Consider the following 16,582-nt stretch of genomic DNA (forward strand, 5'->3'; position numbering starts at 1 on the left):
TTAACATCCTAAATTTAAGATTAAACTAAAATTTGACCTGGATTTAAAGGATCAAACTTATATTTTATCTTTTTTTGGGTTAAATTTATATATAACTAGGATAAATTCAGTAATTTAGTGGAAAGATTGGTGTTGTTACCTATGTAACAAACTTGGAAAGTTTCTTTGAGTAGCATTTTAACAAATTCAATAATTTACAAGAAAGATTAATCAACCGTGTAAATAAAATCAATGTGAATGGAAATTTTTGTCAATTTACTGCTAGTCTCACTGTTACTTACACCATGCTTCCAAAAGTTAATAACTATTTCAAAGTTGATTAATAAATCACACCTGACGTAATTGCATGCTCCAAACAATTTGAGTCTTATTTAAAGAAAGGATTTTTTTTTTTAAATGGTCGAGTCTAAATAAAACTGAAGAACTTCAAGTTAAATATTAAGACTGACTAAAAATTTTAACGAATAAACTAATTATTTTAAGATAAATACATGGCCAAGAGATAAAAAAAATTAAGGGCATAAAATATAGAATAATTTTTTTAAAAATAAAACTGTTACCTCGTCATTGTTGAAAAATGATAGATATCATTGTGCCTCCATTAACAGATAGAAGATATAAAAGTGAGGGAGAAGAAAAATTAAAATCTGTCAAACCTGCTTCTTTTTCATGAGAAAATCAAACTTATTAAATTTTTTTACTCTCCCATTATCATTCAACCCGACAAAGCCAATGAATAAGGACGTGGTTTTTGCTGTGAAGAAATAACGATTTATTGTAATAAAATATGAGTTATGGTAATATTTTCTATTATAGTTTAATTTAGTAAAATCTATTTTATACAATCAGACTATACATATTTTTTTCCAGACAAATTACAGGATACGCTATATATGGTAAATAATGAATAATCATCCTGCTTTCCTAACCCCTTATTTGGATAGAGAGAAAATGAGGGAGGAAAGAAAATTAGAGGGAAAAATGAAGACAGAAATGAGTTTTCTCTTATTTGAATGAGGAAAGAAAAGCAGGATGAAAGAAAAATAGGAGAAAAAAATAAGGTGCGGGACCCATGTCATTTTCTTTTCAACTTTTTTCTCCACATATAGAGAGAAAACTCACATTCCTCATATACTCTCCCTCATACTAGGTACATAAACATATATTTTGCCTTTAAAACAATTTTTTAATTTTATTTATGGCTATTTTTTCATTTAGCAAAATTATCTTCATGTAGCCAAATTTTATAATAAATTTTTATTATTTAGCAATAATTTTAAATAATATATATTTTATTTATTTTCTTTTATTATATTTAATTTAAAAATTATCCACTTTTTTGTTTTTTGTTAAAAATAACATTTTTATTAAACTATTTGATTTTTAAATATAATAATATGATAATATATTTTTATTAATTAATTTTATTTAAATTATTTGATAATGTAATATATTTTGACATATAGATAAGGGTATTTTAGTCATTCACATGTTTGCTAATTTTTTCCTCTATATTTTCTCTCATTCATCCAAATAAGATGGGTAATAATATTTTCTCTTCACTTTTCTCTTCTCTTCATTTTTTCTCCTTTTGTTTTCTTTCTTCCCAACTTTTTTTTCCCATCCAAACAGAACATAAGGAAATCGCCTCGCATGGAAAATTATTTCTCGATTTATTTATAAATTAATTATATAATACACACAAGCGAAAAGTAACAAACAATAGAACAAAGCAATATTAATATTAATAATTTCTATTTTCTAAACTTGTGAGGGAGCACTCTACGAATCACACTTTAAAAAAAAAAAAGTATATATTTGGTGTCACATAATGTGAAGGGAAAATTATCATTAGATTTCAAGTGAGAAAACCAGGTATAAGTAGATTTTTCTAATTCCTTTTAATATTAATAAATTCTAAGAAATTTAAGAGTAATTTTGGAAAAAAAAAAGTGTAAATGACCACAGTGCCCGTTAACTACGATCAACCTGGAATGATTGGTCGATCGAGCAAATATACTTTATTTTAATATAGTTTGCAATTTAAATATTATAAAAATTTTAACATTTACAAGTTGAGTTGATTCATGAATAATCATTCTACTTTCCAATAATAAAATTGCGTAGTAAGGAAATTGTTTGTCATGCTAGTTATTATACTCACATCACTTGGAGAGCAACACACATTCTAGGCGCAGTTATTGTGAAGCCAAAATAAGATTAATAATTTTTATGTTATAAAGTTGTGAGGAGGCCCTCCGAACATGAATTGCATATTAAAAAAACAGAAAAATTAATATTTCATAAAAACATAATATTAATATGCAATAAAAAAATAAATGAGACTGATTTAAATAATAATTTTATGACCTGAGAAATTTAAATGATAATTAATATCATCAGCAGTACTCCCGAAAGCTAACAGTTAAGAGAGGATGATCGAAATAATTATATGACCCGTATCTACTGTTGAATAAAAGAAAACGACGATATTGTGGCATGCTCTCCAAGTGGTTGTAAAAGACATGGAAAGAATGACGAGGTAAAGGGGATAATGTTGGGGAAGAGAGTTGTACAGCTAAGAGAGGCTGAATCCTCCTTCTGCAATCTTCATTAAGTGATTTCAGGATTATTGAAGCTTGAGGGATGATGCTACAACCTGTATTATTATTCCCAATAATAATATCACTCTCTTTTAATGTTAGTCGAACCAATAATGACCAGCGAGGAATGGTGTTGGGAATAAGTGTTGTTATTATTAATATGGTAGCACTCTCACTATCATCCTCATCATCATCCTCTTCTTGTTCATCTTCCATTAATAATAATGTCATCTCTACTACTTGATCACTTCTACTACTCATTTCTCTTTCATTCTCACTAATCATTTCTCTATCATCCTCATCCTCTTCTTCATCATCTTCCACACGACTTTCGCCTCTATGACCCCTCACCCTCACTTCAATACCAAAGCAATCATTTTGACTGTAATAATGATAAACATGATAGGTATGATGTTGGTTGAAATCATGCCCAAACTCAATTGGACTCTCAGACCATACAACTCTCCTCATAAATGGAAGTAAAGTCGCCATTCTCATGAATTCTGCCTTCTCTTTCAATGGCATTCTCACATGCTTAAATCCAGCACCACACATCATCTTCCCGCATACCATCACCTTCATTGTCACTTTATTAAATGTCAAATCGACAACATCCAAATAATTGTGCACAATCAGAAACCCTGATGAACTTCTCCCTTTCATACTGCCCCCAACATTTATCCGCATCGGCCCACAATCTTTTATAAATAAATGGACTTGCTTTTCCAGGACAGTTGAAGAATGGATTTGATCTAAATTCACACAACCATTAAGACTCATGTACTTAATCTTTGGGGCTTGAGACAAATCTGGGAGTGCCATGAGATTTTTTGAATTCTCTAGCCATATTTCCTTTAGATTTGGAAATTGCTGAAGAAAACAAAGTAGTGGTGTTAAATAAATCAGATAACTCCACATACGTACAATTTAATCAAGAATTTTTCTCATGCCCATTACAACAACAGTTGGACTCCCCCCAAATTGTACAATTACTACTCAACCATCAACTGAAAGATAATAATAGAGTAAACATTTGCATTTTGAATTATTTTAGTCAATGTTTCTTAGAATCACAAGAACAAACAATTATGACATATGAGAAATTATACGTACCTGATTTACATCCTAAAGCTAATGGACATTACTCTTTGGCAAATTAAGTTCAATAAAATTCTCAGCATAAAAACAATTAAACATTTGCATTGTGAATTATTTTAGTCAATGTTTGATGCCGCGTCTTAGAATCACATACACCAACAGAAACATTATGACATACATTTGAAAAAATGATGCGTACGTACCTGATTTCCATCCCAAAGCTGTTGGATATTACTGTTAGACAAATTAAGTTTAATGAGATTCTTAGCACAAAATTGTAATGGCACATATGGCAGTAGATATCCTTCCCAATGAAGAAACCTTAATTCTTTTGAAAGATAATCCAACTCTCCGCAAATATTCAACTTTGAAGGCTTTCTTTGATCAGACTTGTAAACATTAAGGCACATTAAATAATGCATCCTTTGGAAATGACTAGCCCTCAATGTCATGATTTCTATCTGGCTTGCATCCAATGACATGCATCGAATTGCCTCAATCCCCTGGTAATCATATCAAATCAAGGGAAACACAATTATCATTATCTAAAAAAATGACCATAAATACCATAGAATATTTAAATATATCAACTTTTAAAATATCCAAATTAACATCGCTATATGCATTTTATTCAAAATTCCTTACAATTCATGTTTTTCCCATAATAAATAAATTTCTAAAAAATCATAAATATGTAGACACATTGATGCGTATACCTAGCTATATGCATGCGCAGATATTTAGAATATAACTATAAAAGTGAAAAGTCATTTGTTTTTTATTTTCACATTGTACCTCAAATAACAGTTAGTTATGCTCACACGTGCGTATGCATATATCACTAATCACTGGATGAAAATTCTTTGTAGACTAATTTTGTCTTTTAAAATAACACTTGTCACAAAAGTCCTAGCTAATTTTAAATTATAATTCTTTTGAAAATTACTAATTGTTAATGTAATCCTCTTTATCGTATTTCTGATGTCTAATGATAAGCATTAAATTGCCTCAGCCGCCTACTGATCAAACTATGGGGAAAAACACCAGTAATATGTAAAAGGTGAACAAATAACCAAGACAATAGTTAAATATATTTCCTTTAGAAATTTCTTTGATGAACTTTATTCAAACAATTCATTTTATCTTGCAATAAATAAATTGGCCAAAACAAATACACAGCCACGCTAGCAGGGACAATCATATGAACGGCCTTACCATGCGCACATTTAAATTTTATTTAAGGATCAATATAGTTTTTGGTCCCCTCAAATTTATTATCATTTTGATTTTAATCCCTCGAATTTCAAATCATAAATTTTGATCTCTCCAGTTTTTTCTTTCCATCCAAAACATTGCTTCTTATAACTTAAGAAAAACATGTACCATTTTGCTCCTTAAAACCAAAGCCCATTGTTTGAAACTCAAGAGAATAAAACTAAAATTTATGCAAATTTAAGGGACCAAAATTATATTAACCCTTGATATAACTGCTATTCTTAAAGAAAAATTAGTGCATATAAATCCCCCCGGGGGCATATATAAAATTTTTAAAAATTTCTTTTTATGTTCAAATTTCATAATTTGTACTTTTTTGCAATAGTAAATTTTAGGAGAATTACACTCAAGTCCCAAAAAAAAAGCCTATAATGACAGGTTTCAAAATAAAAAATGACAACTTCTAAAACTTAGTTTGTAATTATTTTTCTTCCTTAAAACTTCATTATAATTCTCTCCTAAATTTTTATTAAGAAAACGCGTTAGAATGCAAATGCAGTGTGAGTATGCACACAATCACCTTTATACTACATCAACTATCAATTAATATAAAGATTAAGAATGTCAATCTTTGTGAATAACTGTATAATTTATTCAAGATTGTTCATGCTCTAAATTTTAGAAATGTCTTATACCATACTAATCATATTCTGTCTAAAAACTTAAGAAGAGGAATATTTCAAAGTTGAAGATTAATAAATCACTCCTAATAGGAAGACTATATACGACCCCTACCAATTTTAGTTGAAGAAATGACTTTTTTTTTTTAAATAAAGAGTCTGATTCCGCATACATTGAGACTTACCGAAGATTTTAGAGAATAAACTAGTACTCCTCTGGTCCTAAATATAAGATCTCTTTTGTAGTGTAAATTATACTATGAAAGGGGTCTTATGTTTAGGACCAGAGGAATAGCTTTTATGAAAATATAATGACAATGAAATGAAATATTAAGAGAATAAAGAATGTAATAAAATCTGAAAAATAAATTATTACCTTGTCATTTTTCATGAAATGAAAAACATCCTGGGGTCTCCAAAGTCGAATGGGTTTTTCAGGGTTAGATATTAATTGTTGCTGAGAAATTTCAAGCCCCATCTCCACTAATAGAGCATGCATCTCAATATTACCATATCTATCCACTGAAATGAGGGATCTCTCTTTAAGTACACTTATCTCAATACGTGCATGAGAGCCATATAAGCCTCTTGTACAATCTAGAGAAATCCCATGTCCTACGTTCAAGAAAAATGCTAGGTCAAGAAATACATTCTTCTGCATGTCATCATCAAGTCCATCAAAACTCAATTTCAACACTTTAAAAATGTCCTTGTGAAGAGTATGATTTAGTTTTGTCAGAGCACTGTCCCATACTTCTTTTCCTCTGCCATGAAGAAAGCAACCCAACACTTTTAGAGCTAAAGGATTTCCATGACAATAATACACTGCCCGCTTTGATAACTCCAAGTAGTTTTTGAATGGCTGATTTTGCTTAAAAGCTTTCAAACTAAAGAGATGAAGAGCATCATGGTGATACATTGTTGGAACACGATATGTTAGAAATGCAGAAGTATTTTTAAGCACTTGCATGTCTCTTGATGTGATAATAATTCTACTTCCTTCCCCAAACCAACCACATGCTTTGATTAAATTTTCAGCCGCCATAAAATTGTCCACATCATCAAGTACCAGAAGAATTTTTTTACGGTGAAGCCTTCTTCTCACAAAATCAGACCTTAAATTGTAAGTGTTAATCTCCTCATCTTTTAATAATTCTTTAAGGCATTTTTCCTGTAATGCATTCAAGCCACCATTCTTTTCCAGCAGTTTTCTTACATCTTCAACAAAGCAGGAAGCTTCAAACTCTGCTCTCAACCTCTCAAATACGGCACTAGCAAGAGTGGTCTTGCCTATACCACCCATACCCCATATTCCCACAATGCGAGCTTCACTCAGTAGCTCTTCAACTTCCTGAATCTGATGATCAATTCCAACTAGTCCTTCCACATGAAAGGACGACTTGCGATTCAATTTGCTCAAAATATCTTTGACAATCTTTTTGACAAGTTTAGCTTCAGGCCTAGCATAAATATAAATTAAAATCATGGTTATGTTTAATACCCAAATTTAAGAAAGAAATATGTAAGAGAAGAATGAGCATAACAAAAGCTACCTGATATTTTTTGAATCCCACCCAAATAGACTTGCTACTTTGATCAAAGCATTTTCCCACTTCTGCACTCTTTCTTGGTTGTGCTTAAATCTCTGCTTGAGCTTAGCAAACCCATCTCCAAAACTCCCATTCTGTTTGCGAATATTTGATGGATCTACCTGGAAGAAAATTGGGATGACAAGCCTTCCGTATTTATCCTTACATTTCATAATATGAAAGAGCTCATCCATACACCAAGTTGAAGAAGCATAATCTTTGGAGAAAATAATCAAAGATATCTCTGATTCTTCTATTGTTTTCAAGAGAATAGATGAGATATGATCTCCTTTGTGGAGCTTGTGATCCATAAAAGTATGAATGTTAGCTTCGCGAAGTGCTTCATAGAGATAACTTGAGAAAGCGTCACGAGTATCTTCCCCTCTAAAGCTAAGAAAGACGTCATATTTGGTCGCAGAAGGAGCAACAATGATATTAGAAGGAGAAGAAACCGTGGGAATCGAATCAACAGCATCTTTACAACTACAGATGGAAAGAAATCTTCATGAATAATAAATATTGGTCTATCAGCAAACCGTATAAAGTGAACAATTAAAGAAGATGTTACCTATCAGGAAGCGGAGAGATTAATCTGATAGCCTTAGAAATTGCTATAGCCAGCAAAATCAAGATAGCTTCTATAAGCGTTAAAGAAAAGGTTGCATCCATGTGACTGTAATCTCTTGTTTTAACCTGAAACTTTTCACCAACCCGAAATTAGCGTGATCAAGCAATTTTTTTTGGCTTTAACTTCTCAGGAGGTGCCATGGTTTGGTTCTTGATTAACGTGATAAAAATATCCAACAAAAATATTTAGGGAGCGAGAACAAGTTACAGAACGATTGATGCTAAAATGAAGAACATGTCTTTATGGATAGAATAATGCGAAAGAAAGAATTCATCACGTGATCAACTTACTAGTCAAGTGCACCCAACAACTTTACTGATTCATTTGATGTTTTTTATCAACAACTTAATTTATTCTAAAAGAAGCTATAGTGAGTAAAAGTCCATGTGTTGAAGGCACATCAGGCCGTGTGTTAATTTCTTTATTTTGTCAGAAGTTGCTGGACTGAATTAATGGATACGTATTAATGTTTGCATGATTTCTGTGAAAAATAAAACCGTATCTAGCAAGTGGATCATGAAAAAAAGAGAAAAAGCCCTGTTCGTTTGTATCAATGCCTTTTTCACGTGTAACAACGAAATGGGGAGTGATTAAGGTGAAAGGAAGAACAAGCACTTTGCTTTCCTATAAAATAAATAAATGGGCCATTTATTTCATTAAGGATCCATTTGTTATAAGGGAAACTAAATGGATGGCAGGGAAATAGAGGAAAAGTTTTAATAAGTTTGATTAGAAAAATTGAAGAAGTGGAATTAAAAGCTTTTAATTAATATTATTACTATTTTATATTACTTCTTATTTTTATTAAAATTTTAAAAACACCACTTCTCTAATTTTTTTTAAATGGAGCTCAATAAAATTTTTCTTCCCCTCTCCTCCCCTTCATTTCCTTCATAACAAACAGTATTTAAAATTTGAATAAAATAAATGAAGACTATAATCAATATATCAAGTCCACCCATATCTTAGAAGGTTTTGGGACTTTGTTTTTCAGAAGTATAAAAAATTTCAAATGTTGAAGTTTTCTTAGATCCACAACTATAAGGTAATTAGGGAGGAGAATAAAATCAACAGGTGCCACAAGGAAAAGAAAACAGCAAATCTAATGCAGAATTTTTCTGTGAAAATTTCGCGAAAAAAGCTTGCAAAACAGTAGATGGAAGTAACAGAGAAGAACGTCAGCTTCATAACTTGCAAACTTGCTTTCTCTTTAGACAAGATCTTCAGATTCAGAGATCCCCGAATGCCTCACTCACATGTATTTATCTTTGTTTCAGAGGCTCTTATTCCTGTGCCGGGAAGCTCGCGTGTTGATGGTTTGGCTCTTGATTAACGTGATAGAAAGATCAAAGAAAAATATTCAGGAAGTTGCAAAAAGTTACTGACCGATCAATATATAGCAATTTGATGGAGAGTAACGATTGATACTAAAATGAAGAACATATATCTATGGATGGAATAATAGTGCGAAAGAAAGAGTTCATCATGGGGCGCAACATACCAGTCAAGTCCACCCAACAACTTTACTGATTTATTTGATTTTTTTTTCACCAACAACTTAATTTATTTTAAAAGAAGCAGAGCTATAGTGAGTAAAAATACATGTGTTGAGGGCGTATTAACCAGGCCGTGTGTTAATGGTTTTTTTCTTTCAAAATAAGTTGGACTGAATAAATTGATATATCTTGATGTTTTTTAATTTTTGTTTTCCGTGCACAAAAGCAAAACAGTAGAAATTCCAGGAAAATACTGGTAAAACTGGAGATCGGCGGGATCAAGCAAATGGAACATGAGAAAAGAGAATACGCCCTGTTGGTTGCCTTTTTCACGCACAGCAACAAAGCGGGGAGTGATTAAGGTGAATGAAAGAAGCACTTCACTTTTTCAAATAAAATAAATAAATCAGCCATCTACCTCACTAAGAAAAATATGAATAAATAAATGAAGAACTTCATCAATAAATCAAGTGCGTCCATATCTTTGAAGGTTTTAGGACTTTGTTTTTTCAGAAGTTGAAGTATAAAAGAAATTCAAATGTTTAAGTTTTATTAGATCTACGACAGTAAGGGAGCTAAGGAGGAGATTGAATCAACAGCATTAGGAGAAGAAATAAAACAAAAAATCTTTTGCAGGCAGCAGAATAGAAGGATGATGGATTCATGGGATAAAGAGAGTAAAAGAGAAGAAATAACCTGGATGCGGAGGGAAGCAAAAGAAACAGCTCACAAGCTAAGGGCGGTCTCAAAAATGGCAGCTTTCTCAGAATTTGCAGACAATTGCTTTCTCTTCAAACAAGTTGCTCAGATAAAGAGATGAACAAATGCCTCGATCCCTCACATATTTATGTCTTGTTTCAGCCTTTGTTGTCAACAAGTGAAGTCAAGTCGTGCCGCGTCTGTCACTTTTGTGGATTGTTGCTTCATTGTATCATCATTCAGCCATTCGCTTTTTCGCAGGGTGAGAGTGTGTCTCTTTTTCTCTTTCCCTTTCTTTTTCTCTTCTTAAATGTTTCGAAAGTGGGACGAGGTTGCAAGACAACTAAACTTTACTTATTTATTCCATGTTTTTTTTTTTTTATCAACAACAACTTTATTTATTTTACAACTAGCTATAGGGAATAAAAGTACGCATGTTGAAGTTGTTTTAATGGTTTTGGTTCTTTAATTTCTTTATTATTTCTTTTACAAAGAAATTTCCAAGCTTCAGCTCTTGTGGCCGACATAGCGTTACGTTCTTTATGAGTACCGCACTGTTTGACGATTAAGCAAATGCATATTTTGGAGGCTCTAATATCCCACCTCTCTCCAATGTTTATTGTAATAGCCCAACCTTCTTATTACTCTGTCCCGTATTAAATATAAGAACTACACATCTAATCTTAATTTTAAGAGATTAAAAAAAATTAGTTCAGATAATTATTTATGAAAAAATATTCTTACTATTATATGCGGTCAATGTGTAAATTTTCCTAAAATACCTTTTATATAATTGTGGTAATTTCGTATTCCACACCTTAGAATGAGAACATGTGGGATGCTTATATTCACTTCAAATTAAAAGAAAGAAGCAGGGATAGAAGTGTAGTAAATTTTCTTCTTCTTCTTTTTTTTTTTGTGTGTAAAGAAGTTAAAAATGATTTACACAAAACAGAGGGAGCATTATTTACCGACATCTCTTTCTTCTTTGAGAGCTCTCGAGGTATTGGGGATGATTGTTTGTTTTGGTGCTTTAATAGTGTTCTTTGAAAATATATCTTTTTGGCAAAATGTTCTTTTTTTGTCACATATTTATGGGCTCTGATATGGCCGAGAAACAGAGTAAACCACACTCGTTCATGATTTTGCATGTGAGAAATTCTTGTTAGGGTGCAACCTGATGATGCATTAATAGTTATCCTTCTAAGCAATAGCGATCTCTATAAACATCAAATTAGCGATGGAATTTAATGACAAAATTTTCATCACTAATCAAAATTACCCACGGATTAGTGACGGAATTCAGTGAGCGACGGAATTTTTTCTGTCCACTAAAGAGATGGAAGAGATGGAAATTTTCCGTCGCTAATTAATGGTGGATATCCCACAAAAATTCTGTCACAAAATAATGATGGAGATGAAAATTTTCATTTTTTATTTTGTAAATTTAAAATACCACATCATCGCCACGTGTCCATCACTATGAGCCGCCACGTCATCAATAGCTGCCACCTCACCAACTCCTCTATCTCTCTCCCATGTTGCCACGTCATCTCTTCGTCCACATTATTGCCACGTGTCCATCATTGGATGCCATGTCAACTCCTCCTCTCTCCCATGCAGCCACATCATCATATCATCCACATCATCACCACGTCACAAATTGAGCCAATTTCTAAAGAAGTGTTGGTTCGAACCTGAGAGCCTTTGCCAGTTGAGCTAAGAAACACCTGTGAAATTCTCTTACAAAAATAAATATATATAATATTTCTAATAACAAATACAAAAATATATAAAAATATTATGTACATAATTTAATATATATTATATAATTAAATATATTATTATTTATTTGAATTTAATTTTATATTTTAGTTAAAAATTTCTAATAATTTATATTTTTATTCAAATATTTAATAAAATAATAAGTATATTATATATTTTTATTTTTATTTTCTTCTATAATATTTGTATTTTTTAATTTTTATTATTTAAAAATTATGATATTTTTATTTTTATTTTAATAATAAGTTTAAAAAATAATTATTATATATTTATATTATTTTTTTGTGATGGATTAGTGACGGAATTGCGATGGAAATTAGTGATAGAAAAATTCCATCACTAGTTTCCGTCACAAAATGAGAGTTAGTGATGGATTGGTGACGGAATGTTTCCATCACTAATCATTTAAAACAAAATTAGCAACGAACTTGTAATAGAATGTAGTGACTGAATAAGATTCTGTCACTAATCCTTCACTAATTTAGTGACAAAAATTTTCTGTCATTAAATTCCGTCACTATTTTTAATGACAGAATTTGTGAGGAATTAGCTACGGAATAAAATTTCATTGCTAAATTCCGTCACTAATACCCTGTTTTTTTTTTTGTAGTGTATTAGGCTTCGGACATGATTGAACCTTTTTGTCGTTCTTGTTTTTCATCTTTTGTGTTAGGGGACGCGCTAGAAAATATTATTTCTTACACCTATGTGCATGTGCATAAAACTGATCAGATAAACACTGTGACATAATTAATGTTATTCATGATTGCATTTTGTAGATTCACACCTTTCGGGGACAACTGTTGCTGCTGCATTTAAAGGCAAATTACAGGTTTTTAATCAGGTTTGGCTTTTTAACTTCACCAAGGATTCTGTTATGTGATAGGTAGGCTATTTTACTCTTAACATGTCCATCGCAGGATATAAGCCACCAAGTTGCTACTTATATGAGGGATGCTAGTAGAATGATCAAACAAATAAGGCTGAGAACATCTACTGTTAGTATATTTGGAAATATAAGTCAGTGTTGTCATTTTTGTTTTTGAAACATGATTAATTTTACAATTTTCTCAAAGTCATAAAGATAGACCCATTCTCGCTTTTTTGGTTCTTTTCTAATTTTTGAGTGCCTTTCAGTTTATGTATATTGACATCAAGAATATGTTTAATAACCACCAACCTTTTTTTTTCTCATTTCTGCGTGCTCTGTCACTAGCATTGTCTTCAGATTCTTGAGACCAGGGATAACTCTAAAGAAGAGGTTAGTCAAATTCATTGCTAATTGAGTTAAAATAGAACCTTTATGTTTTTCTCCACGTTGAATCGTGCAGACAAAAGCAAGCCATTTTGGTGTGTACTATGTAATATTTTTAAAGGAAGCCATTCAAGTGTTTCAATCATAGATTTTAAGTCTTCATACTCTTAAAGCTTGGCTTTTTGTTATTGATTATTACTTTAATATCATTTTTACCTGTTCTGTTTGCTTGTGCTTAGCAACGTAGATCAATATTTATTTCCAACATGACAGTTATGAATTTGAATTTGTTCAGGAAACTCATATTGATGGTGATCTCGAACTTCTAGATGACTCTGAATTTTATCAGCAATTACTAAAAGAGTTTTTCGAGACAGACGATCCTACATCATTCGGTAAGTAATAATTGTCTTGTTTTTGGTTGAACAAGCATTATTTATACATTGTATTCATATTTTTACTTCTAATGATGTTGTTGGAATATTAGAATATTATACTGCTCAGGACATCCTCTTTTATTTAACTTATAATGTATTTTGGCAATTATGACTGAATGAAACTTCATATTTAGCCTCAAAGGCTGTCTAGAAAGATTGTAGAATTAGTATTGATTTGTTTTTTTTCCCATCTAAATAGTTTTGATGAAATTTTTTGAGCCCAGAATTAGCACGAGTTGCTTTCCCAGAAATCATAGTGTTAACCTTATGCCATGTAAACAGAAGCCACTTTCTTATTTTCTGCTGTTGTGAATCATACAGAGAAATCACTTTATGCTTTAAAGAAGATGCAACCAAAAAAAAAAGGAAAATTGTCGATCGTCAGGCCTCAAAATGTCGCAAGATAAGGTTAGTTGATCAAGGTGGCATTTCCTTGTTTCGTGCCATTACTTTTTGTCATGTGTATATGCATATATATTGTTAAATTCTCCAGAATTGAAAAGAGATTTTTGACTATTTTGCTGTTTATATTGTGCAATGTGGCATGGAAGGTATAATGTTTATGAAAATATTGTAAACTTCATGGCTCCTGAGTCCATGAATCTTCCACCTATGGTTCCTAAACTTTTTGGAGATTTGTTCAGATTAAAGTCATAGAGATCATCTGTTGGGACAGCATAATCATACGCTTAGAAAACAGATAATACATCAAGTGTTGTGCAGTAACTTAGCTTTATCATATATTAGTACTCATTCAACCAACGTTATATTGTTTATTGAGGAATTTTATTTTTCTCCTCCAAAAGGCAACAATTTAGTGTAGTGGTGAGGATTGGTAGTTTACAGAAGGTTTTAGTTTCAAATCTTCTCTGTTCTTAATGTATTTATCTTTCATGGACAACATATATTTCTATAAGCAATCTGTCCAACTGAGGCATAGTTATCCATTACATTCATACTGAATAGCAATTCCATTATTTGGATGATGCAGTGGGTCAGATAAATCTTGTTTAAGATACAAACATTAATAGCAAGTGATTATTTTTTCCCCCCTCTGTTTTACATGCTTGAGACTTTAAGTTCACATCAAATTTCATTTTAATTTCTTAAGTTTTTAAAGTGTATTTTTAGTTTTCTTAATTTTAACATCTTAAATCAACCTATAATAATAAATAAAAATCAACTACTAGCTGGTTTCTTTTCACTTTCATATCGGCTCCACTCAAAATACTGTTCTATGAACACTAATAACTTGAACAGTAACAACTTATTTTTGGGTTTTGTGTTTTCTTTATTTTGTATATGACACTCAAAAGATGATTTTTTTAAAATTTAAAATTCCCTCCATCTCTATCCTTTCTCTCTCTTTTTTCATTTCAAATTCAAAGTCTGCAAAATTTCTGATTTCTCATGCTTTTTCCTTCGCAAGTGAAATATAAAATTGGGAAAATTAATCTTTTGGTCCCTATAGTTTTATTCAATTTAAAAATTTAAATCTTTCAATTTTTGTAATAATTTTTATCTTTAACAATGTAACAATATTATAATATAAATTTTTTTGACGTAGTAATAAAAATATTTTTACGTGGCCTTATAATATAGTAAAATTTTCAGATTTTTTCAAGTTCGTAAATCTCTTAGATTTGTGTCAATTTTTATGGATAGATAATGATTTTGTCTTACAATTAATGTAATATTTTTTTCTCAAAACGAACATTAAAAACAAGATCTTAATAAACGAGCTGTTAACATTATTTCAAAAAGGTTGAAGTATACTTTTACTCTTTAACTTTACATAAGGTTTATTTTAGTCTTTAACTTTAAAAAGTAAACTTTTAATCCTCTAACTCTAAACTGTTAACAAAAATAATAATATTAAACTCTTAAATGCTGATAAAATATTACTAAATATTAACATATTAAGTTTAATGTTCAAAACAATCATATTATAAAAAATCATTAATTAAACGAAATTTTTTTAGAATTAAAAATAAAAGTATACCTTTTAAAGTTAAGAACCAAATTAAAACCTACGTTACGTAAAGTTAAAGATCGTAGACTTTAAACTTAAAATTATTTCACTTTTGCTTTTCTAAAACATTCGGACTGCAACACGTTTCTCCCTGCAGCACGCTTTCTCACCTGAGTCACATCTGCACCTGATAAGTCGTCTCTTCATTGCCTCCATTTTTTGCTTCGCGTTTCATCTTTTTTTCATTTCAGTTCTGCTTCCAACTCCCAAGTTTGCAAGTCGTCGGAGATTGTCGCCGGAGATGCTTCACTTCTTCTGTCTGTTGAATCGTATCTTGTGGTAGTACTGATGCTAGAAGTTGCTTTCATGGCAGCGTAAACTTTTCTCCGCCTTCTTTTTTCATTTCCCTCTCCATTCTTCATTTTTAAGAGTCAGGCATTTATATTGCTTCTCAATACTACAGGAATTTAATCTTTATTGTTGATTTCTGCCCCTGCAGTTTCCAGTCATCATGGACCCGGGGGGAGCTATGCCTGAAGATGCACGCCAAGTGTTTGAGAAATTGACCAATAGAGATTCACAGTAGTAGACCAGAGGACGCATGAACTGATGATTCAAGCACTTTGTGCTGGACTAAGGACAAAAGAGCAATGTGAGGTTTCAAAGGTGGGATTTTTTAAATTCTTTTTAATTTCTCATGTTTTCGTTTTTCAAGGTCTGCTTCTGCTCACTCTCCCGTATCTGTGTCTTTTGTTTTTTTCCCATTAGATGTACTATTTACTCTTAGGAAGCCATGAAGCTTGTTGACCCTCCTTACTAATTAATTAATGTCTCTCAGATTTCTTTCACTTGAGAGCATTGGGCTAGGGTTGTTTTGACACTATCGTTTACTCAAAATGTCCTTTTTTTTTAGAACAGATGGAGATAATTGAAGAGGTAAAAGAAAGGGAAAATTAAAAAAGAACTTGGAATTATAAAATACAGATAGGGATCCTTAACAACTTCACCTTGTGTTTTGATAATAATAATATGTTATGAAATTGTCAAAACCCAAAGTAAAGTTGTCAAGGGTCCCTATCTGTATTTTTGTTAATTCCAAGGTCTTTTTTTACAATTTTCTCTAAA

General features: G+C 31.3%; 1 protein-coding gene across 1 annotated transcript; it reads right to left on the minus strand.

Moving 5' to 3' along the window:
* Window positions 1-5,503: 5,503 nt before the first annotated feature.
* Window positions 5,504-7,854, minus strand: LOC114714310 (TMV resistance protein N-like). Its single transcript, XM_028899035.1, has 4 exons — window positions 7,754-7,854; window positions 7,150-7,668; window positions 5,973-7,056; window positions 5,504-5,512 (listed from the first exon to the last, which is right to left on the minus strand). Exons 1-4 carry the CDS (start codon window positions 7,852-7,854, stop codon window positions 5,504-5,506), a joined length of 1,713 nt encoding a protein of 570 aa, XP_028754868.1.
* Between the last annotated feature and the right edge of the window lie 8,728 nt (window positions 7,855-16,582).

Source organism: Neltuma alba, unplaced genomic scaffold (genome assembly GCF_004799145.2).
Source record: "Neltuma alba isolate B1F8T4 unplaced genomic scaffold, ASM479914v2 tig00011498_pilon, whole genome shotgun sequence".
Classification (NCBI taxonomy): Eukaryota; Viridiplantae; Streptophyta; class Magnoliopsida; order Fabales; family Fabaceae; genus Neltuma; species Neltuma alba.